The 23,080-nt window shown below is 32.4% G+C and overlaps 2 protein-coding genes and 1 non-coding gene across 3 annotated transcripts; 1 reads left to right on the plus strand and 2 right to left on the minus strand.

Moving 5' to 3' along the window:
* Window positions 1-599: 599 nt before the first annotated feature.
* LOC116024498 (GTP cyclohydrolase 1) lies at window positions 600-3,774 on the minus strand. Its single transcript, XM_031265400.1, has 2 exons — window positions 3,359-3,774; window positions 600-1,997 (listed from the first exon to the last, which is right to left on the minus strand). Exons 1-2 carry the CDS (start codon window positions 3,561-3,563, stop codon window positions 829-831), a joined length of 1,374 nt encoding a protein of 457 aa, XP_031121260.1. The 5' UTR covers window positions 3,564-3,774; the 3' UTR covers window positions 600-828.
* Window positions 3,775-8,542: 4,768 nt separating this feature from the next.
* Window positions 8,543-8,615, minus strand: TRNAV-UAC. The gene has a single exon. It is a non-coding gene; the product is annotated as a tRNA-Val (tRNA).
* A 4,665-nt stretch (window positions 8,616-13,280) lies between these two features.
* LOC116024357 (disease resistance protein RGA2-like) lies at window positions 13,281-17,433 on the plus strand. The gene is made up of 5 exons (XM_031265251.1): window positions 13,281-13,577; window positions 13,671-13,802; window positions 15,150-15,229; window positions 16,222-16,549; window positions 16,597-17,433. Exons 1-5 carry the CDS (start codon window positions 13,281-13,283, stop codon window positions 17,431-17,433), a joined length of 1,674 nt encoding a protein of 557 aa, XP_031121111.1.
* Window positions 17,434-23,080: the final 5,647 nt, after the last annotated feature.

A 23,080-nucleotide genomic window follows, 5' to 3' on the forward strand; every position in this document is an offset into this window, starting at 1 on the left:
CTCTCTCTCTCTCTCTCTCTCTCTCTCTCTCTCATAAGACAACATTTATAACTTCAGGAAAATGGAAGAACTCCATTCTTCAAGGACAACATTAAAACCAGGTGGTAAGAGTGTTCTACCTATAGTCGAGAGGTTGGAGGTTCGATCCTCAAAACCCTGGGTTTGAGCCGGTCAGCTATGGGTAACCTAGGCTGGTTTACTTCCTTGTGGTCCTTTGCCGGCTAGGGTCACAGGGCGAGGAGAAAACCTCGTTAAAAAAACATTAAAACCAGTGGGAAAGATAAAGCGCAAGTTGCCCAATCAGTTTTCAGTTTCTACCCTTGCTTTTACGCAAAAGGAGTTTTTATCACATCTGATTAATTTTTTGGATTTTAGGTCATGACCTCATGTTTTGTATGGGATTCAAACCCCTGACTTGTTTTTTAATTAGACATTGAAAATGTATGTACTTTTAAGAAACACATCCAAACTTTTTTCTAATTACAAAAAGCAATGTTAAAAGTTTAATTTTCGTGCATGGATTACCTATATTGCATCACTAGATTCAGAGGGAGGCTACGTTATGATGGAATATACCCATCCATGATAATCATGAAACGTACTACCAAACTTTCCCAGAAAGGAATAATAAAATGCAGAAAGGTAATTGACACATTACACAACTTCATTCGTTGAGCCATTTTAGCATATGACATCCTTTTCTAGTATGAAAATAACAAAGCCAATATTTATTCAACTGGTCATCCTTGCTATTATATATTTATATCTTGTGTCTAACCTTCCTGCCAAAACTGAACCTGTGTATTCCTTCCTATAATCCAATTATTATCATCTCCCTGCACAACAATAATTTGGAATGCTCTGCAATAATTTCGCCCTTAAAGCATGGTCCCTGGAAAATCGTCCCAAAACAGCAATTGTAGCGGTATTACTACCAAACTTTTCAATCCCTCTCGATATCATGCACGTGTGGTTGGCTTCGACGACTACCATAACATCCTCGCCCAGGACAGATGCAACAGTCTCGGCTATCTGCCTCGTGAGCCTTTCCTGTACCTGAAGCTTGAAACCGTAAAAGTGTACTATAGATTGCAATAGGGATTTCCCAATTGGATTGCCCCCTTTCGGGCAGTAATACCCTATATGCACAACCCCGTGAAAAGGAAGTAAATGGTGCTCACATTGGGACCAGAATGGCAAGTTCACTTCAGAGCAGAGTTCTTCAGGGCTAACCTCCCCATTAGAACTCAAAGGGTCTATCCTAGTTCTAACAAATCCATTCAGTTTCATCTCCAAATTGGAATTTTTAAACTTCATGAACCACTTCAAGAAACGAGATGGGGTTCCAACGAGCTCTTTTCTGAACGGGTCTTCGCCTAGAGACCGAAGAATTGAAACCACTGCATTTGTCATAATAGTCGAATTTGGTCCGTTCATCTTGCAGGAAAACTGAGATGGGCACCAAGATTGGTCGGTGTGTCTTGCACGGACACTTCCCACATCAATACCTCTGAATTTCAGTAGACTCATAAAGTCCGACCAAATATCAGCTTTCTCATCCTCGAAAACTCCCGAGCCTGAGGCAACTAAACTCTTAACCCATCCTTGGCGATTGGTGTCAATAAAGGCCGACTCGACGTTTGGAAAACGTAGATGCGAACACTGCAGAACAAGTGCGACACCTGTTGGCTTGATTCCATGCTGTAAAGCAGCACATACTTCATCAGCAAGGCGCTGGGGATCCTGAAGTCTTTTCGCAAAAATATCAGCCACCCGAGACAGCTTGCTTAGCCCTACAACCCGCTGCCCAGCCGGAACGTAGCCTACATGACACTTGACTTGGAAAGGAAGCAAGCAAGATTCACAGTACGAGAAGAGATCAAGATCACGAACAATAACAATCCCGCCTGCACCACCAGCCTGACCAATCCCGCTTTCCAACCCAGCTTCGGGAAATAAGGCTCCATGAATGATATCATTTACCTTTTGTTTGTATCCTAGAACAAGAATATGCAAATTAGTAAGTCATTGATGCATGGCAATTGGCAAGAAAATCAGGTCAACATCTCTGTGACTCTGTCAATAGATGATCATTTCCACACAACTGTAAAGTTGCTACTTACTATATTTATTGGACAGAGAACCAAATATTGCTACTTTTTGATAAAGAAGTGAGAGAGAAGTGTCAAAGACTCCAAGTTTCTTCCAAAAGTCTGCAAAATGATGCAGCATAGTTGACTAATCCACCTCCTATAGACCTTTTATCTTATTAATTTTAGGAGTGCTGATTCTCTTCTTAACAAGCACTAACAAAGAAATAGAGAGTTTTTGAATGTTATAGGGCCTTACATAGCAATCATGAAAAATTGTAGTACTCCCTCCGTCCCATTTTATATATCTGATTCAGTTAACAATGCTTGACTGAAATTATTTTTAATTCAAAGTTTTCATAATCTTAAGTTTAGTATTAGTATATAAAATTTATATATTTAGAAACTACATTAAAAGTACTATTAAACACAACAAATCAAATTTAAAAATAATTAAAAATCTTAAAGAAAATAAACAAAGAAGATGGACTTGGTCTGACCAATGAATAGTAAACATGATAGGTAAAATGGGATAAATGGTACTAATAAGCAAAATGGAAGTCAGTGACTTAAATTGGCCATGTTTGGTAACATAGTTAGCTTATCAGTTAATTTTGATTTATTTGACCACTATTAGCTGTTAGATTTGATTAAACAGTCAATATAAGTGTTTGATTAATTAGCTTTTTGTAACAACTTATTGCTCCAAAACGCTAAAATTCAAAAAGCTGCTCAAAGAAACTTTTTCGATCAATTTTTTGAAAAAGTCATTTTGCATGTAATAAACTATAAGCTATCAACTAACAGCTAATTTAGCAAACATCTTAGCTAATGCTATCAACTAGTCAATAATTATAAGCTAACAACTATTTACCAAACACCGCAATATTGCGCTAGATGGATCAAAATAAAATCATATTATGGTCCACTTTTCAATTTTGAGTAATTGCACAAAAACACCCCTACTTAAGAACAGGCAAAGCAGCTTTGTAGAAGATATTTCACTAACATTCAAGAATATGGTCAGCTCCAACTCTATCATCAAAGAATATCTAGCAGTTTTATGATCAAGTTGAGTTCTTTAAACAAATCTGATCCTAGACACTAACAGTCCCAGCATTGAATTAGAAGAGTGCATCAAAAACAATTTGTGAAAATATAAAACAATGCTAGCAAAAGGCTCTAACAAAAGTTGAAAACTAAACTAGGCCAACAAATAGCAGAAATTCAAAGAGAGATCCAATTAAGGGATGGAAGAAGTGAGTCACCTGTGGTCCCTTCTCGGAGAGCCTTGGCCACCCGGAAAGGAGTTTTGCGAAGGCCTTCTCTGTTGATATCTTCACCCAAACACTGCACAAGGACTCTCACAGAATCCTCAATGGCACAACTCTCGCCTCTCTCCTCAACACACCCACCAAACTTCACTCCATTCTCTACTTCCACATTGAAATGCTCATCAACCAAAGTGCCCATTGACAGTGATTCAATGTGTGGAACAAATCCTACGCCCCCCACTTGAGATTTCCGACCAGATCAGATCCCAAATAACAAAAAAGATTCAACCTTTCAAGAAACTCCCAACCAATCAATTCCCATATGTATTAATTGTTCAAATTATAAGTAAAATGATTTTCCAGACAGAAGAAAAGGAGCCAAGGTGGTGTAGGGCTGCAATCGAGAGGAAGAAGAGATGCGAGTGATAGATACCGAATGATAGTAGTAGTATTTATAGGAACGTAGGGTTGTAGTTGATGTTTGGAATGTGTGGAAGGAGTATTGCCTTTCAATTTTTTTCTTTTTTCTTAATTCTCCGCTTTGTTTTAGACTATATAAAAAATAAAAAAATTAATACTCCTAGGAAATATGGTTTTACCCAACTAAATATGAAAATGCAATTCAGTTATTATGCTAGAAAAATAAAAGCACAAAAAGATATTTTTTCACTTTTGGTCCTATGACTTTAATGTCTCTGTCAATTTAGGTATACAACTTTCATTCTTGACATAAGTAGTGCTTGACTTAGCTTTGATTTTTTTTTTTTCACTTTTAGTCCTTGACTTTGATTTTTTTCCACTTTTATTTCTTTCGGCCATATGAGCAACAACTTTTAATCGGAATTAACAAACTATTGTGACATTAAGTGTAAAAGTGTCTTTTGATAAAGTTCTAAATATATTTATAAATAAAATCAGAGAAAAAATAGGAAAAAGAAACGTTATTTGCTTCTTCTACTTTGCCTTTTAAGCGACAACTTTTAATCGGAATCAACAATTTGTTGTGCTATTAAGGGTAAACGTGTCTTTTGATAAAACCCTAGATACATTAAAAGTTATTTACCCTTAATGGCACAACAATTTGTTGATTCCGATTAAAAGTTGTCGCTCAGATGGTCGAAAGGACTAAAAGTAGAAAAAAGTCAAAGTCAATGACTAAAAGTGAAATAAAAAATCAAAGTCAAGCACTACTTGTGTCCGGAATGAAAGTTGTGTACCTAAATTGACGGAATCACTAAAGTCATAGGACTAAAAGTGAAAAAAACTCTACAAAAAATGCAAGCTCTATTCTAAATAAATATATGTTTACCTTATTAAAGGAATTATATTATGATAATACTTTTTTTTTTTTTTATAAACTCGTAAGTTATATTGCTATATCGATTCATGCAAGGATACACCTGATTTTACAACACACGTTATTGGCATAAGTGCTATATATCATTGGTGGACGAAGGTTTTTGTTGTTGAATATTTTACTGATAATGAAATAAATTTTCACTGGCGACAATTTGCAAAACGACTTTTCTTCTGTGAAATATGAGAGATGCCAAACCCCACCAGACACAATCCCAACTCCCTTGTTCTTAAGCTCGCCATTGGGAAGTTAGGCCGTGTGGACTTTGCAAAGATTGCATCAAAAGACATTGAACAAGTAACATAAGCTCTTTATCATCAATGAACGATATGTTTTTATGAATTCTTACTTATTACTTGCTCATGTTGTTACTTAGTCAAATTTGTACCTACCATGTACAAAATTTATTTGCATGAATTATGAGGTATAATATGGATATTTGATAAGATAAGATTTGGCACGAAAAATTGAAAACATGAGAATCACTATTAAACTACTGCCGTGAGTTTTTACTAAAATAATGGGATATTAAAGAAGTATGTAGTGGCAACATATCTCACACAATAAGCTTTTATTTTAGCGATGTTAATGTTTGAATGGAGGGAGTGCAAGTACTTGCTCAACATGTTACAAGGCACATAATTTGAATTTATTTGATACTTTTTCCCATGAGTATGAAGTTGTAATAGAGGGGTGTATATTTGTTAAGATATACTATCATAGTTCAACCAGACACCTTTATTGGATATGAAGATTAATATATCTTACTTTAATCCCAATGAAACATAATTCTTAAATGGAATTCCTCTATCTTCTAATACTAGTATGATACCCGTGCGATGCACGGGAAATAACTTGTGAAATGCATGTTATATCTCGTGTGAATAATATAGTTTAAAAATTATATATAGAGAACATATTATTAGTTATTAGTTATAGGAAATGAGATTTCTAATATAATTTCATATTAAAATTGAATATTACATAATATATTAGGGCGAAAAATCAAAAAGAAAAGTGTAATGGGTAAAGTTCAAATTATTTATTAAAATTAGAATCTGTCATTAGTAGAACATACAAATATTTATTAAAAAGTGGATAAATGAAATGATATTACAAACTATTATGTGCATGTTTTTAGCCTTCAAGTGCACATTTTTATGCCTTCAAGTGTATTTTTTTTGCCTTCAAGTGCACAATTTGTGCAGTATTTGTAATATCTTGTGCATTCTTTTCAATAACATATAACTAAATTTCTAATGAAATTTGTGAGATTTACAAACAATTTGTATAAGTAATTGCTTTAATAACACTTAAGTTGAATAACCTCCCTTTTTATACCATAAATTGCGTCAATTGCACATCTATTTGCCTTTGAGTGAAAAAGTTTTGCCATCAAGTGCATGATTTTGAACTTTCAAGTGTACATTCGTAGAATTTCTTTTAATAAAGTCATTGATCATGGTTAACTGCAATTTCGCACCAGAAGTAGCAATGTAGCATGCGCACGTAATTATTTACCATAATAATTATTAGATTTTATATAGTAATAGCTTGAAAGTTAGTTTTGCTGAAAGTTGTAAAAGTATTGATATAGCAAAATACGGACCAGAATACTCGTATTAATATTTGGTAGAGTACAGGGTAGAATACTCTAAGTGAGACCGAGCTACGTGACAGTGGGTCAGAGGTTCCCGGTCTCTTTAGCTACTGTTCTAGAAGAAATAGCCAAAAGTCCACTCCCCCGCATTAAATGTACCTTTTATAGTGCCCCCGACAATACCTCCGGTCTGACGGCATGTAGGACGCGTGGCGGACATGCACCGGTCACCCTGTCGACCCAGCGCGCCCGCGAATACTTATGCGGGCGCAGGGTCTCTAGTTCGAACCTCTGCAAGGCCTTGACTGTGGACCGGAGCGCAAGGTTGCCTGGCCTGGTCAAATCGGGCAGAAGTTTCGGAAGGTGATCAACCCCTAGTTGAACATACAGACCGGGAGACCGGGATTTTATCCCTATCAAGTATGATTTTTTTATTAGTAGTATAGATATAGATTAGTATTTTAACTCTTAATTAAATCACAATCAAATCGAAGAAAACCTAAAAACCATCGGCCAAAGGCAAAAACTTGTGTGAGACCGTCTCACCGTGAGACGGGTCGGATCGGGTCGGTCACGGTGCAAATGTAATACTTATATGCACAAATGTCATACTTATATGCTCAAATGTAATACTAATCAGAAATAAAATTTTTGTTACTTATAAGGGTAAATGTAATACTTTTAAGAAAAAATACAATACATTTACATTTCGATTTAAAAATGTTACGTTTTTTTCCTCAAAAGAATTATATTTTTACTTGTCAACATTACTTATATTTTTCCTTATAAGTAAGGACACCTATCGGTCTCCCACAAGTGTGAGGCCAAAAAGGTAGTCCAAACAACAAATAGAATTACAACGTAAAGTAGATTCAATCAAATAGATTATTGACATAGTGTTGCCCAAGATCGAACTAGGGACCTTCAGTGTGTAAGACTGATGTGATAACCACTACACCACAACAACTTAACAATTGAATGGCTGTATTTACTTACCATAAGGCATTAACATGTCCTTATTTTATTAAAGGGAAAATTGCATCTTTGGTCCCTGAGCTTTAACCAAGTTCCGACTCAGTCCCTGAGTTATGGCTGTATCCGAGTTTAGTCCCTCAGTTATGAACAAAGTGGCGCATTTGGTCCCTGACCGTTAAAACTAACGGAAATATTAAAAAATAATTAAAATTTGAGGGGTAAAATATGTAATTCACATTTTATTCTTCTTCTTATATCAAAATCACTTTTATAACATTATTTTTCACTTCTTAGCCTCTTATTTTCAATATTTTTCAATTCTAAAAGCATTTCAATAACTTTAGTATGACTTGTTAGGAGTCTGGCTATCGTATAACAAACTTAAGACCTAGTACAAACAAAGAAACACTTGATCATTGTTTTTAAGCATCTGAAAACAGTATCCTAATAATTTTTGGTTTCCTTTACTAAGCAACAAAGGTATCAAACTAGAACTTCTGAGATACAAAATAATTTCAAATTTCTCAGGTTGCTTTTATGAGAATTTCACCAAAAGAATAACTTGAGATTTTTATTATGTAAAAAATATTTTGTATGCAATAGTTTAGTCAATTATCGTTTTTTGAAGTTACAAAAGTTTTTAAAATTTTCATAATTGATTCTTAGGTTCCTCTTTCATTACTCTGGTTTTAAGAAAACAGAATTTTGTATCTCAAAAGTTCTAGTTTGATTACCTTTGTTGCTTAGTAAAGAAAATCGAAAATTATTAGGATAGTGTTTTCAGATGCCTAAACACAATGATCAAGTGTTTCTTTGTTTGTACTAGGTTTTAAGTTTGTTATACGAGAGTCAGGCTCCTAACAAGTCATACTAAAATTATTGAAATGCTTTCAGAATTGAAAAATATTGAAAATAAGAGGCTAAGAAGTGAAAAATAATGTTATAAAAGTGATTTTGATATAAGAAGGATAATAAAATGTGAATTTCCTATTTTACCCTTCAAATTTTAACTATTTTTTAATTTTTCTGTTAGTTTTAACGGCCAGGGACCAAATGCGTCACTTCGTTCATAACTGAGGGACTAAACTCGGATACGGCCATAACTCAGGGACTGAGTCGGAACTTGCTTAAAGCTCAGGGACCAAAGATGCAATTTTCCCTTTATTAAATTTATAATGTAAATGTTACATATTTTGCAACGTCCAAATCCCAACGGTTTCAGAGTGAGTCAAATAGAATTACAAAATGTTGCTGCCCAGGATCGAACTGGGGACCTTCAGTGTGTAAGACTGACGTAATAACCACTACACCACAACAACCTTACGGTAAAATGGATGTATTATTCCTATCCATTGGTCATTGACATGTCCTTATTTTATCAGATTTATAATGTAACTGTTACATATTTTGCAAAGATTTGGTAGAAAGACGTTTGAAGGAATTGACATGGAGATGATTTGGGATGACTTTAAGCAGGTATAGAATATTTAAAAATTATATTCATTTGCTTACAAAATATTTCAATTTAAATATATAAATTAATTTTGCATTATTTCGAGCAAATTGTAAATAAATATAAGTAATATGATCAAATCATATTTAATTATTATGCTAAACTGATTACTTTTCATTACTTTAAAATAATATATAAATAATTGGTAAATGCTAATAATCTAAATAGGTATGGATGATATTTTTATTTTTTTAAACAATATTTTAGGTTAAGATTGATAAAACTTTGTAAAATTTAAAATTTTTAGTGACGAGAGAAGCCCGCAGTCACTTCTTGAGAGTGTTTATTGGGTAAATCATGTCTTGTGACTTTATACAGTAAATGACCACAATGAGATAAACCAATATAGCTATTTCATAGACAAGATACCGGTAGGTTGCTCATTTTGAGAGTTGTACTTGTAATTTTGTAGTAATTAAGTACGATGTTAAATTAATAGAAATAAATTAGATATTAATTTTAATCAATTGGGCTGAATAAAATTAAAATAAAATTCAAATTTAATTAGATGATTCTAATTTATGAATAGAGGAAGTAATCAAGTAATTTTTTTTTTTTGAAGATAGTAATCAAGTAAATTAGGAAGCCAAAGATCCCAGGGCAAGACAAATTTTATTGCGGACTATGGTCCAAAACGATGCCGTTTCTCTTAATGAAAAGAAACGACACCCGTTTTGTGTAATTAATTTTTTTTTATATAATATATTTAGTTTTATTTGAGATACATTGTCGTTTAATTTCAGCACAACTAAAACTTCATTTTATTTCAACTATAGTTTTATTTGACACTAGTATTTTCGTATGTGCGTTGCACGGAATGGATTTGTTTATAATATTTTAAGAATATTTGAATCGATATACAATTATATAAAATATAACGTCGAATATTATATAGCGCAGTTGATGAAATTGGTTTGACCGATTATGTTTTCTGATATTTTCTTTGCTTGAATTAGACCAAATAATTATCCAATTATACGTGCGGTGCACGGATAAATTTTTTTTATTATATATTTAGATAATAAAAATAAATATGAAATTATAAAAAATTCTAATATTGAACTTGTACATTTATTTGATTATAAGATTAGTGCAAAAGTATTACTCAATTAATTGAATAATATATGACTTGTTTGTCTACAATTATCTTAAAAAGATCGATATGTAAATTATATTATTAATAAAATAAATATGGGAAAATGAAAAATAATTTAATTATAATTATATAAAAATAAATTCAACGACCAATGTTTAGCTTAATTACCATAATAATTATTAGACCATTATTATTAGTCAATTACACTAATATATGTGCAATTATACTTTTATACCTTAAGTATATTCATTTTCATCATATCGCATTTAGTTTTTTCTTCATCCTCCATATTTGAATGAATTAATTTTAATTATTATAAACAATCTAACAATCAATGTTTAATTAATTTTTTTAAAGTTTAAATAATTTAAAGTTTTCAAAAGGAAAGTGTAATTAATTTTTTAAAAGTTTTTAAATAATTTTCAATCAATTAGTAAAATCATTTTCCTTTTTCAATTTGCCTAATTTCTGTTTTTCTTTTCCATTAGTATCTTTTTATATTTTCAATCAGTAATATAAGTTTTTCTTTTCCATTTTATCTTTACTATTGTTTGGCCGGAAAATGATGATTTTATTTTTACTAATAATAGTATAGATACATATTCGAATTATTATTATTGGTGTAAATAATAATTAATAAGTTATTTTTTCTTATAAAATTACGCATAATTTTCAAAGAATTTTCTGATTTTTTACGTAGAATTTGTTTCCATTACTCACACAATTATAATGGTTTAATTGTTCTCAGAATTTGGTAAATGAAATTTTGTTACCAGTTAAACTTTATTAATTTTTTATGAATTAATTAATAATATTAGTTTGTGCGGTAAGTTGAAGGGATTTTACATTTTTAATATTAATAGTACTGATACGTTAATATAGAAACAATATTACCAATTAATAGATATTAGTTAATTTTCATTAAACATTCTTTGAATTTTTTTTATATTTTCTTAACAAATAAGTTTTATTAATTATTTGGCCAATAAAATATTTAATTAATTAACTATAAAAGTTTGGGCAGAAAAATGAAATAGGAGGATTTTACTTTTATATATAGTATAGATTATGATCTTTTTATATTTTCAATCAATTAGAAATATTAATTTTTCTTTTCTATTTTATCTTTACTATTGTTTGGCCAGATTTTGCAAATGATGATTTTATTTTTACTAATAATAGTATAGATATAGAAATATAGATAAGTATTCGAATTATAATTATTGGTGTAAATAATAATTAATAAATTACTTTTTCTTATAAAATTACACAGAATTTTCAAAGAATTATTTATTTATTTATTATCCAGAATTTGTTTTCATTATTCTCACAATTATAATAGTTTAATTACTCTCAGAGTTTGGTAAATTAAATTTTGTTACCAGTTAAACTATATTAATTTTTTTTATGAATTAATTAATAATATTAGTTTGTGCGGTAAGTTGAAGGGGAGGATTTTACTTTTATTAATATTAATAGTACTGATACGTGAATATAGAAACAATATTACCAATTAATAGATATTAGTTAATTTTCATTTTACATTTTCTTACCAAATAAGCTTTATGAATTTTTTTGACCAATAAAATATTTAATTAATTGACTACACAAGTTTGGACGGGAAAATGAAATAGAAGGATTTTATTTTATATATAGTATAATAGATTAAGTATGGGAGTAGGATGGGGAGTATATATATTATTCTCCTTTGTTGTTTAGCAGGCTTTCTAATTAAGAAAGCTCGCAAGTCACATGGCTTGGAAAGTTAAAAAAAAAATAAAATTAAAAAGTCATCTCATAGTCCACATCATCTAGCAAATCTAAAATTGCCCGGGTTGAGGAAAATCTAAAATTTATATATATATATATATATATATATATATATATATATATATATATATATATATATATATATATATATAGTTAGTTAGTTAGTTAGTTAGGATCATATGAGATTATTTGTTTAGGTAAAATCGTAAGATTAGATCTTGTGCATCCATGTAATAATTTAATTGTCTAGATTGATTTAAGATTCTAAGTTGGAATGTATGCGAACGGTGATTAAGAGTGTGCGAATGGTGATTAAATGTGTGCAAACGGTGATTAAATGTGTGCGAACGGTGATTAAGTGTCTGCTAACGGTGATTAAATGTGTGCAAACGGTGATTAAATGTGTGCAAACGGAGTAGGTGTGTCAAACAATCTAGACCATTAAATTTTTTTAAATTGATGTACAAGATTTGATCTCAAATTATTTTAATGGTCTAGATTGATTAAGATTTCAAATTAAAGTGTGTGCGAATAGTGATTAAATCTGTACGAACGGAGTGTGTGTCAATCAATCTATACCATTAAAAAATATTACATGAATGCATAAGATTTGATCTCACGATCTTACTTAAACAAGTGATTTCATTGAAACCGTGCCCTATATATATATATATATATATATATATATATATATAATGTGGCAAGTATCTATATATACATAGTACTAAAATGTATGGATTTAAAAAAACCGGAGTTGGGGTTGGGTGGGGGTATGTATCATAATGAAATCTATGGATTTAATTTGCAGATATTTTGGATCTATATTGTGTGTGAGAGAGACCGTGGTAAGAACAATAATGGCAAAGATTTATTGTACAACAATGACAAAAGCAACAATTATTGTACTCTTACAGAGTTACAGGGCATTTGATTGGGAGGAGGGAATTAGGGAGGAAAAGAATTGTAATTCGGTGGAATTGCAATTTAATGAATAAAGTAGGAATTGAAATTACAGTGTTTGGTATGCAAAAATAGAAGTATAGAGAATTGATAGGTAAAAAGCAACAAAATGACTAAAATGCCTTTATATTGTGGTAGATGTAATAATAATACTAATAATAATAATTCTTTTAATAATAATAATAAATATAATAATAATAATTCATTCCAATAATAATAATAATAATTCTATCAAAATAATAATAATAATAATAATAATTCTTTCAAATTAAAAAAAAAAAAAAGATAAAGGGTATGGGAGGAGGGACAAAATTGCCTTTACACCAACAAATTGTCCCTCCACTCCACCGATTGCAATTCATGGAGGCTTGGAGGATACCCCATGAATTGCAATTAAACATTTGCAACTCTCTCCAACCAAACATTGTAGTTTAGGAATTCACTGAATTACAATTCAATGAATTAAACTACAACCAACCAAACATGCCATTAGTTTTGTTTTTGAAAGTCTGGAAACTAAGGACTTGTTAGAGCAGTTTTCCACTTTAATTTTCCCCTGATATCCAGTTTCCTAGATCCCAGCTCATCGCCAAAAAAATAACTCATCTCTCTCTCAGACTCTCAGGTACTGAGTCAACCATTGCCATGGCCGACACCATCGTTAGCAAGGTTGTGGAAGACCTGTACAACTTCATGAAGGACAAATTCCAGCAGGAACTAAGCGCAGCCTTGGGTGTGGAGAAGGAGATACAAAATCTCTCATCAAAGCTCAACAAAATCAGGCAGGTATTGGATGATGCAGAGAGGAAAAGCTTCAAGGAAAAGCACCTCAAGCTCTGGCTCCAAGACATCCAAGCCTTCTGCTACGACGTGGAAGATGTTCTCGACGAGTGGCGCATCACAACTCCACTACTTCGTTTGTGGATGCATCAGAGATTCAAGGTCGGGATATTGATGCCAGTGATGTGATAAGAGTGTTGGTGAAAGATGATGAGTATGGAGTAAGAAATAATGGTCCCCTTGTTATTTCCATAGTGGGGAAAAACTACACTTGCTCAATTAGTGTATGGGGATGAACGGATAAAGAGTCATTTTGATAAAAGGGTGTGGGTTTGTGTTTCACAGCCTTTTGACCAGATCAAGATTGCAAAAGCCATTGTTGAGTCTGTTGGGAAACAATTCTCGAAATACCCAAGAAAATGGACGAAATAGAAAAATCCACTAAAATAAAGAATTACAAGAAATTCCACGAAGTTCCAGGAATTTAAACCTACAATAAGGTTCGATAAACCTGGAATACAAGGGTCGGTGTATAACGGACTTTTGGGGTAGTTGTAAGTACGAGTCGAGTTGCCTCTGTCCTTAAAACCTTATTTACTGCTTCCCGGGGTGCTGGAACGTTGCGGCCTAGGTTTCCCAGGGTAAAACGTACTACGGTCCTTGCGTTTGAGCACACAAACTCGGGACCCGGCGAACGAGAACGTGGGATGAACACAGGTGGCTAGAACGAAGGAGGAGCAAAGTTTCGAGGAGGAAAAACTGACTTTCGTCTTTCGTTGTATAAATCTCCTGCTCAACCTGGAAATATATAGTAGAGGATGTGATAAAACAACATTGATAATGACATTCATTCCTCACATGTAACCTCCTTCCACTAAGCACGAAATTAACTTCCCACTAACAGTCCTTTAATAAGAAATAATGGCAGGATTAATCACATTAATTAATTCCTTAATGCCAAAGGTCATTCTTATCAACGGTCACAGTGGAAGTGATACGTCGCTACTGGAGATCACTACGAGTTACCCTGGAAGCCACGAGACATCGCTCGTGAGAGAGGTTCGAAGCATCAGCCTTCGAGAGGTCCGCAAGACACCATACCGCGTGACCGGCTTCCTTCGAGAGATCGCGTCTCTCGGGCGTAACTCGCCCGCTTCGAGACATCAGCGATGTCTCGAACGCTACCGCGGCGTGCCGCGAGACATTGCATCAGCGATGTCTCGTACGGCCAAGGCGTGCAACGAGACATCTCGCGATGTCTCGAACTCATCCTTGCCGCGGCGTGCAACGAGACATCTCGCGATGTCTCGAACTCATCCTTGCCGCGGCGCTGCGACCTCTCGAAGGTTTGCGTGGTACTTGAGATGGAAAAATGTTCGGAAATTCGGCATAACTTGAGTTCAAGCCTTTCGAACTCATTTTGGGATTTGATTTGCACCCCCCTACGCGCGAAAGAGAGCCTCTATGCCATACAAGTCAATTAGCTTAAAAAAGCCTCTTGTATATATAGTGGGTGAAATCCCCTTCCCAAACCAATGTGGGACAAATGCTTTTCCTTAAAGCTTTTCCCACAATTTTTCCATCTCAATGGGTCTACTTTGATAACAAATTTCTCATTCACCCATTATCCATTTTGAGTGTATAATATATCCAAATCGGATATGGACCCTACATATATTTATACCACAAAGTGACCACTTAAAATGCCATTTATTGTCATTTTTTCCAACAGAGTCAACCACTGGAAGCTCCCCAAATCTGTCTGAGCTGGAAGTGTTACTGAAAAAAATCCAAAACACTTTATCTCAGAAAAGGTTAGGTTCTACCTGTTAGAATTGAATAATTCTATATTATTATTTTATTGTTGTTTCTATATTGTTTGTTGAGTCCTAGTTATTGGAGATATTTTTGGAGTAAGGTTGTTGGGTGACACTTGTGTGAGACCGTCTCACGGATCATTATTTGTGAGACGTGTCGGATCGAGTTGAAACAACATGCAAATGTAAATATAGGGGGTAAACAAGCCGAGCAGAGCTCAAGCCTGCTAGGGTGGTTCGAGTTCGAGCTCGTTAAGGAAGGCCCGGCTCGAGCACAAGCTCGCCTATTTTTGAGCTGCTCGAGTTCGATTTTCAGCTCAAATTTAACTTCTTTGATTTTAAATTCATGTTTCAATTAAAAATAAATTATAATATTATATGTATATATTATATTATATTATATATATAATATTATATATATATGGCTCGCGAGCGGCTCGACGAGCCACGAGCCTAAGACATTAAAGCTCGAGCTCGAATTTGACCGAGCTTTGACCGAGCAGCTCGCGAGCGGCTCGCGAACCACTCACCCCTATGCAAATGTCATACTTATATGTACAGATGTCATACTTATATGTTCAAATATAATACTAATCATGAATACAATTTTTGTTACTTATAAGGGTAAATGTAATACTTTTAAGAGAAAATACAATACTTTTACATAATAAGTGATGTTGGCAAGTGCTCCTTACTTATAAGGGAAAATATAATACTTTGGAAGAAAAATGTAGTACTTTTAAATCGAAATGTAAAAGTATTGTATATTCCTCTAAAAGTATTACATTTACCCAACAAAAACTGTATTCCTGATTAGTATTACATTTAAGTATATAAGTATGACATTTGTGTGTATAAGTATTACATTTGCATCTTGACTCGACCCGTCTCTCCGTGAGACGGTCTCACACAAGTTTTTGCCAAATTTTTAGTCTTTCATGTATAAATTGATCATTCGAGTGTTTATATTATATTGTTTTTCCATACAGATTCCTACTTGTGTTGGATGATGTGTGGACAGAGGATGATGCAAAGTGGGCGCCATTTAAGAACTGCCTCCTCATGGTTGGAATCCCTGGGAGTAGAATCTTGGTGACCTCAAGGAGTGAGAGAGTTGCAAAAATGATGGGAAGTGTGTATCTGCATCGGGTGAAGCTCATATCTGACTCAGATGCTTGGTTGTTGCTTAGCAGGATAGCATTTTCCAAGAGAACGGAGGAGGCTTCTGAAAAACTAAAAGAAATTGGTCAGAAAAACTTCGCAGCTTTTTTACTGAACACCTTTTTCCAGAACAACTTACTCCAAATATGTTCAATGGTCTAAAATCTGTGAGAGTATTGGGATTGCATGGTTGTAAGCTGCAGAAACTCCCAAACGAGATAGGAAATTTGATTCATCTAAGGTACATCAATTTAAGTTGGAGCAACATAGAAGAGTTACCTGATTCAATTTACTCTTTGTATAACTTGCAAACTCTAGATCTTAGTAGATGTTGGTATCTTTCTAGACTACCTGAAGGGATTGGAAATTTGCGTCTCCTAGGCAAGATTGATTTAAGTTGGAACAAAGTAGAGGAGTTACCTGATTCAATTTGCTCTTTGGAGAGCTTGCAAACTCTATATCTTAGGGAATGTCATTCTCTTTCTAGACTACCTGAAGGGATTGGAAATTTACATCACCTACGCAAGATTTATTTAACTTGGAGCAAAGTAGAGGAATTACCTGATTCAATTTGCTCTTTGGATAACTTGCAAACTCTAGATCTTAACAGATGTGGGTATCTTTCTAGACTACCTGAAGGGATTGGAAATTTGCGTCTCCTAGGCAAGATTGATTTAAGTTGGAGCAAAGTAGAGGAGTTACCTGATTCAATTTGCTCTTTGGATAACTTGCAAACTCTATATCTTAGGGAATGCCATTCTCTTTCTAGACTACCTGAAAGGATTGGAAATTTGCATCACCTGCGCAAGATTTATTTAACTTGGAGCAAAGTAGAGGAGTTACCTGATTCAATTTGCTCTTTGGATAACTTGGAAATTCTAGACCTTTATGGATGTAAGTGTCTTTCTAGACTACCTGAAGGGATTGGAAATTTGCATCACTTAAGAGAGATTGATTTAAATTTTAGCAAAGTAAAGAAGTTACCTGATTCAATTTACTCTTTGAACAAATTGGAAATTCGAGGATGGGGAACTGGGTGATCTATCTGAATAATGCAGTAGATGATCGAGATGTGGAGGAAGAAGTGAGAGCGATGTGTGTTCTATTTCTCAGGAGGCACAACTAGATAGCGTATCCAATCTTCTATTACATACAACTGTGAAGCTAGTCATTCGTGCTTTGCTTGAAGTAAGTTTCTATATGGAGGCGACTTATTTATGGCTTAATCCTCTTTATCATTACATAAATATATTTTATGCCATTGTTGATTAGCAGTATTAATCATACAATAGAATTACTGTAGGAAATCATCAAACTATGATTATGATGCAAGAATCCACTCAATAATCTCACTTCAAGTAGCCATTTTATATTTCCATTACCTTAGGAGCTAACACAGATAAGAACAAGTTTACTACTGTAGCATTTGAAATAATTTATTGAAGTGTGGATAATTGCAAGTTTGCCCTTTTTTCATCATCTGTTTATTAAAATTTTAAATCTTGATAGGGTTTTATAGAATATTCTTCTTTCTCAAATGACATCCAAGCCATCACTCAATTGAAGTGTGTATGTAGCTTACACAAAATATTCTAAGTTGTTGCATTACACAACATGCTGTTATTATGATCTTTTAACAAACTTGCAGTGTCCTGTGTAGCTTTTATATCATCTTCTAATAACGTTTTTATTTTATTTATATAGATATGGCAGCAGCTTAAAAGAAATAGAGGGAGTAAATCACAAGTTGGCATGTCTCAATTGAAGAAAAACTGAAACTTTGTGAATATAATTGTCTCTTTTCAACGTGAGAAGAAAGTTCGTTAACTTATCATATATATAGGAACTTTTACAAAATAAAATAATATAATAAAGGAAAAATATATCAATCCCAGATTTTGTGCTATCACTGCAATCCTAGATTATGTGCTATCACTTCCTTGAATATAGTGGTATGTAGCTGAATGCAATCCCAAATTCTTTGCTATCATTTCTTAGAATGGTGAGTTTCCTTGTTATTATTATCATTTGTATCTCTCCACTCAAGTGATTGATTGTTATTATCCTCTCTCAAACTGTGTCAAGGTTGGAGACATAGTTTGCTGCGAATGCAAAGAAGAGTGGCCTTACATAAGGACTTGGTAAAAATTTCCGCAAGATGGAAGGCAAAGGAGACATGACGAGTAATAAGGAGTCCCATTGTGACTCTCTCATGAATAAAATGGTAGTCAAGTTCAATGTATTTGCTACGGGCATGAAAAACAAGATTAACAGTCATGTGTAATGTACTCATATTATCACAGAAGAGTATATGCAGGCGAGTTTGAGGAATGTGAAGATCACGTAAGAGAAAAGTGATCCACGTTAACTCAACTGCTGTGTTAGGCATTGCACGATATTCAGCCTCAGTACTTAAACGCGAGATGGTTGGTTGTTTCTTTGCACACCAAGAAATAATGTTATGTCCCAAATATGTGCAAAAATCCATGGTAGAGCGTCTAGTACTAGGACAACCTGCTCAATCTACATCAGAAAATGCAAAAATATCAAGTGTAGTGTTTCCAGTTAGATGCACCCAAAGTAATAGTGCCTTTAACATAGGGTAAGATACGGCGAACCATTTTTATGCTAGCAACAGTTGGTGATTGCATGTATTGAGATACATAGTTAACACTGAAAAAAAGGTCTGGCCTTGTAAGTGTTAAATATTGTAATGCACCGACGATGCTACGATAAAAAGTAGGATCAGAGAAAGAAGTGTTATCATGAACGCCCTTGGTTTTGGACTCCATAGGTGATTGGTTTGCAATCTAACATTTGGGCTTTGTCAAGAATAGTGCGTGCATAATAAGTCTGAGAAAGGTGTAGAGTATTAGTAGATCATTGAACTTCTATACCAAGAAAATGATGTTCAAGTCCAAGATCTTTCATGGCAAATTCAAAATATAAAGTTACGTTGTGATAAAATCATCAAGTAATATCGAATTAGATCCTGTCAACAACATATCGTCAACATAGAGGAGTAAGACGAATGTGCTATATGAAGAGTGCATAATAAATAAGGATGGATCAGCATGACTGCAAAAGAAACCAGTTTTGAGCAAAAAAGCACTAAAACGATCAAACCAAGACCTTGGTGCCTATTTAAGGCCATAGAGAGCTTTTTTGAAGTTTACATACATAAGATGGAAATTTTGGATTATGCATACTTTGGTGGTTGCTCCATATAAATATCCTCAGTTATGTAACCATGAAGGCCGGAACACATTTTTAACATCAAGTTGACAAATGTCCAATTGGCGAACGCATGTAATAGCTGAAGATGTAAAACTTATATTAGACAAATTGATGATTAAAATACCAATAATAATATACCAAGAAAATAATATGAAACATTCTTTAGGAAATAATATTTTAGACGTTTTCAAAACACAAGTAATAAATAATGAAACCTTAAGTTTATTAACACCCTGTAATAAATATATTATATTAAAAACAATTCTACCTATACATTTTTTAAAAATATATAATATCAAAATAGACAAAAATAATAATTTAGAACAACTAAAACAAAAATATTTAGAATTATTAAAAAAAAAATTTGGAGAAAATCCCATTACCTTATGGGATAAAGAAAAAATATATTCTGATATAAAATTAATAAATCCAAATGATATTATAAGAAGTAAACCTATAATAATTATTGAAATACAAATAAAAGAATTATTAGATTTAGGAATAATAAAAGAAAGTAGTAGTCCACATAGTAGCCCTGCCTTTTTAGTAAGAAAACATAGTGAACAAAAAAAGAGGAAAAGCTAGAATGGTAATTGATTATAGAGAATTAAACAAGAAAATAATATTTGATGGATACTTCTTACCGTATAAAAGAAATTTAATAAACAAAATAGCTAGTAAAAAATGGTTTAGTAAATTTGATTGTAAAAAATGGATTTTGGCAAACTTACTCAGGAAGCTCAACCTTTAACATGTGCCCTTCAAAGACAATATGAATGGAAAGTATAATCCTTTGGATTAAAAAATGCACCACAAATATATCAAAGAAGAATAATGAACCAAGTCTTTAGACATTTAAATAATTTTTGTATAGTGCAAATTTTACTGTGGACCGCGCATCAAAACGACGTCGTTTTGATTAATGAAAATAGACGGATCAAACAGCCCCCGTTCCGCGCAACTGCAGTTCCGTTTCAACACAACTGCAGTTAGGGGTGTAAACGAATCGAATCGAGTCAAATATCTTACTATTCGATTCGAATTCGACTATTTTGAGAACTATTCGAATTCGTATTCGATAAATATTCGAATCTAAAATTATATTCGGATTCGATTCGGCTACATTATTTGAATATATTCGATTCGACTCGAATATTCGAATTCAAAATTCCTAATTTAATTTTTTTTACAAGTTCTCTAATAAATTAAGATAAAATGTAATAAAATTTTCTATTAATATAATATTATACTAATATTCTATTAATATATTAATTTTTTAAAATTTTAATATATATATATGTAGATATTCGAATATATTTGAATATATCGAATCAAATATATTCTGATTCGTATTCGATTCGAATAAAATTCGATTCGAAATATGTATTCGAATTCGGATTCGTATTCGAATAATTCGAATTCGAATTTGAATCACGAATCGAACTAAAAATATTTGATTTGTTTACACCCCTAACTGCAGTATCAGTTCAACACAACTGTAGTATCATTTGGGATGAACTGTAGCATCAGTTACGGAAATTTACGGGAGCCGTTTCTCCCACTTACTGAAACGACGTCGTTTTGTGACCATGGTCCACGATATAACAACTATTTGTATAGTATATGTAGATGATATTTTAATATATAGTAATACTCTAAAAGACCATGTAGAACATTTGAATGAATTTATTAAAATTGTTAGAAAACATGAAATCTTATTATCTGAAAAGAAATTTGAGATATTTAAAAATAAAGTTGAATACTTAGGATATATAGTTTCTAGGAAGGATTACAATTACAAGAACATATAATAACAAAAATAAAAGATTTTAAAGAAAAATTAGATAATAAAAAAGAAGTACAACAATTATTAGGAATAGTAAATTATGCATCAGAATATATTAAAGATTTACCACCACTAAGAAAACCTTTACAAAGTTTAATTAAAAAAATATAATATATTTGAATGGAAAGAGGAACATCCTAATGCTATTAAAACTATAAAACAAAAAGTAAAATCCTTACCAAAATTAAGATTACCAGAAAAACATGATCAATTAGAATTATTTACAGATGCTAGTGATATATGATTGGGAACAGTATTAGTAACTTATACTAAAGAAGATATAGATAAGGAAAAATCTCTAATATGTGGATATAGATCAGGAACATGGAAGCCTAATGAACAAAATTATCATATAAATGAGAAAGAGGTATTAGTAGTAAAATTAGGAATAAAAAGATTTCATTATCATTTATTACCTGTAAAATTCATAGTATGGTATGAACAGATAATACTCAACTTAGAGCGTTTATTATGAACAAAATAGATCCATTACCAGAATTAAATAGAAGAGATATTGGCTATCTTTCTTTTGCTATTATGATTTTATTGTTACACCTATATCAGGAACTAAAAATGTATTAGCTGATTTTTTGAACAGGTACAACCGTACAAAAATGTCAAGTAGTAGGAATTTTATGAAAAAATGAAGAAAACAATAGAAAAAATTACTAAAAAACATGAATTAATATTAGAAACTCTAGAAGAATGTGGAGAACTTAAAAAAAAAAAAAAAACTCACCCATACAAATTCAAATTTTATTATAACCCCTAAAAACTTTTTCATCAAAATTGATTAACCAACTAGAATCCTCCACTACTACAAATAAAATCCATTTCACCATAGCAGATAAAATTAAGTACCCCTCTCAAGTCTCAAGTAATAGAAACCTGTGAAGTAATGAATAAGTTTTATGAATATAAGTCTAATAATACTATATTAAGAGTAGGAAAAGTAACAAAATATCCTAGATTTTTATGCACAAAAGAAGCAAAACCTACAGCAGTATATAAACTATTTACTTATGGATTTATTGATAATAAAATAATAGTAAATGAAGAGATGTATAATATAAGCAAATTACCAACAATAATAGGAAACTGACTATTAAAAATGATGGAAACATTTGGCAGTGGTACATTTGGAATACAATTTTTTGATGCATCTACAGACTTCTTAGGAAAACCTATAGTAATATGTCAATTATTTAAAATGAGAAAAAAATACTACAATAGAAGGAGATAATACTAGCCTAAATATGAAAATCCCATGTGCCCTAGATAAATTCCAAGAATGTATGAGTCAAAAAAGAGCATAGGGAGTAGTAACTTTAAAATCAAGAATTGAAGACATGTATGTTAAGACATAAAAAGCTATTGTGTAATAGGACATAGTAAATGAGGAGAAGTAGAAGAAATAATTACCTTATATTATACTCCGTAATACTTATGAAGTAATAACCAGTGATTCAACATACTTAGTAGAAATGCATAATAAATTAATAAAATTAGAACATAAGCATGATTCAGCTACTATCGAAATACTATACAAATGTCATCGAGCAAAGGAAAAAACAAATTACTACCAAGGCAAGCCCGAGCTCTGA

This window comes from Ipomoea triloba, chromosome 7, assembly GCF_003576645.1.
Source record: "Ipomoea triloba cultivar NCNSP0323 chromosome 7, ASM357664v1".
Lineage (NCBI taxonomy): Eukaryota > Viridiplantae > Streptophyta > Magnoliopsida > Solanales > Convolvulaceae > Ipomoea > Ipomoea triloba.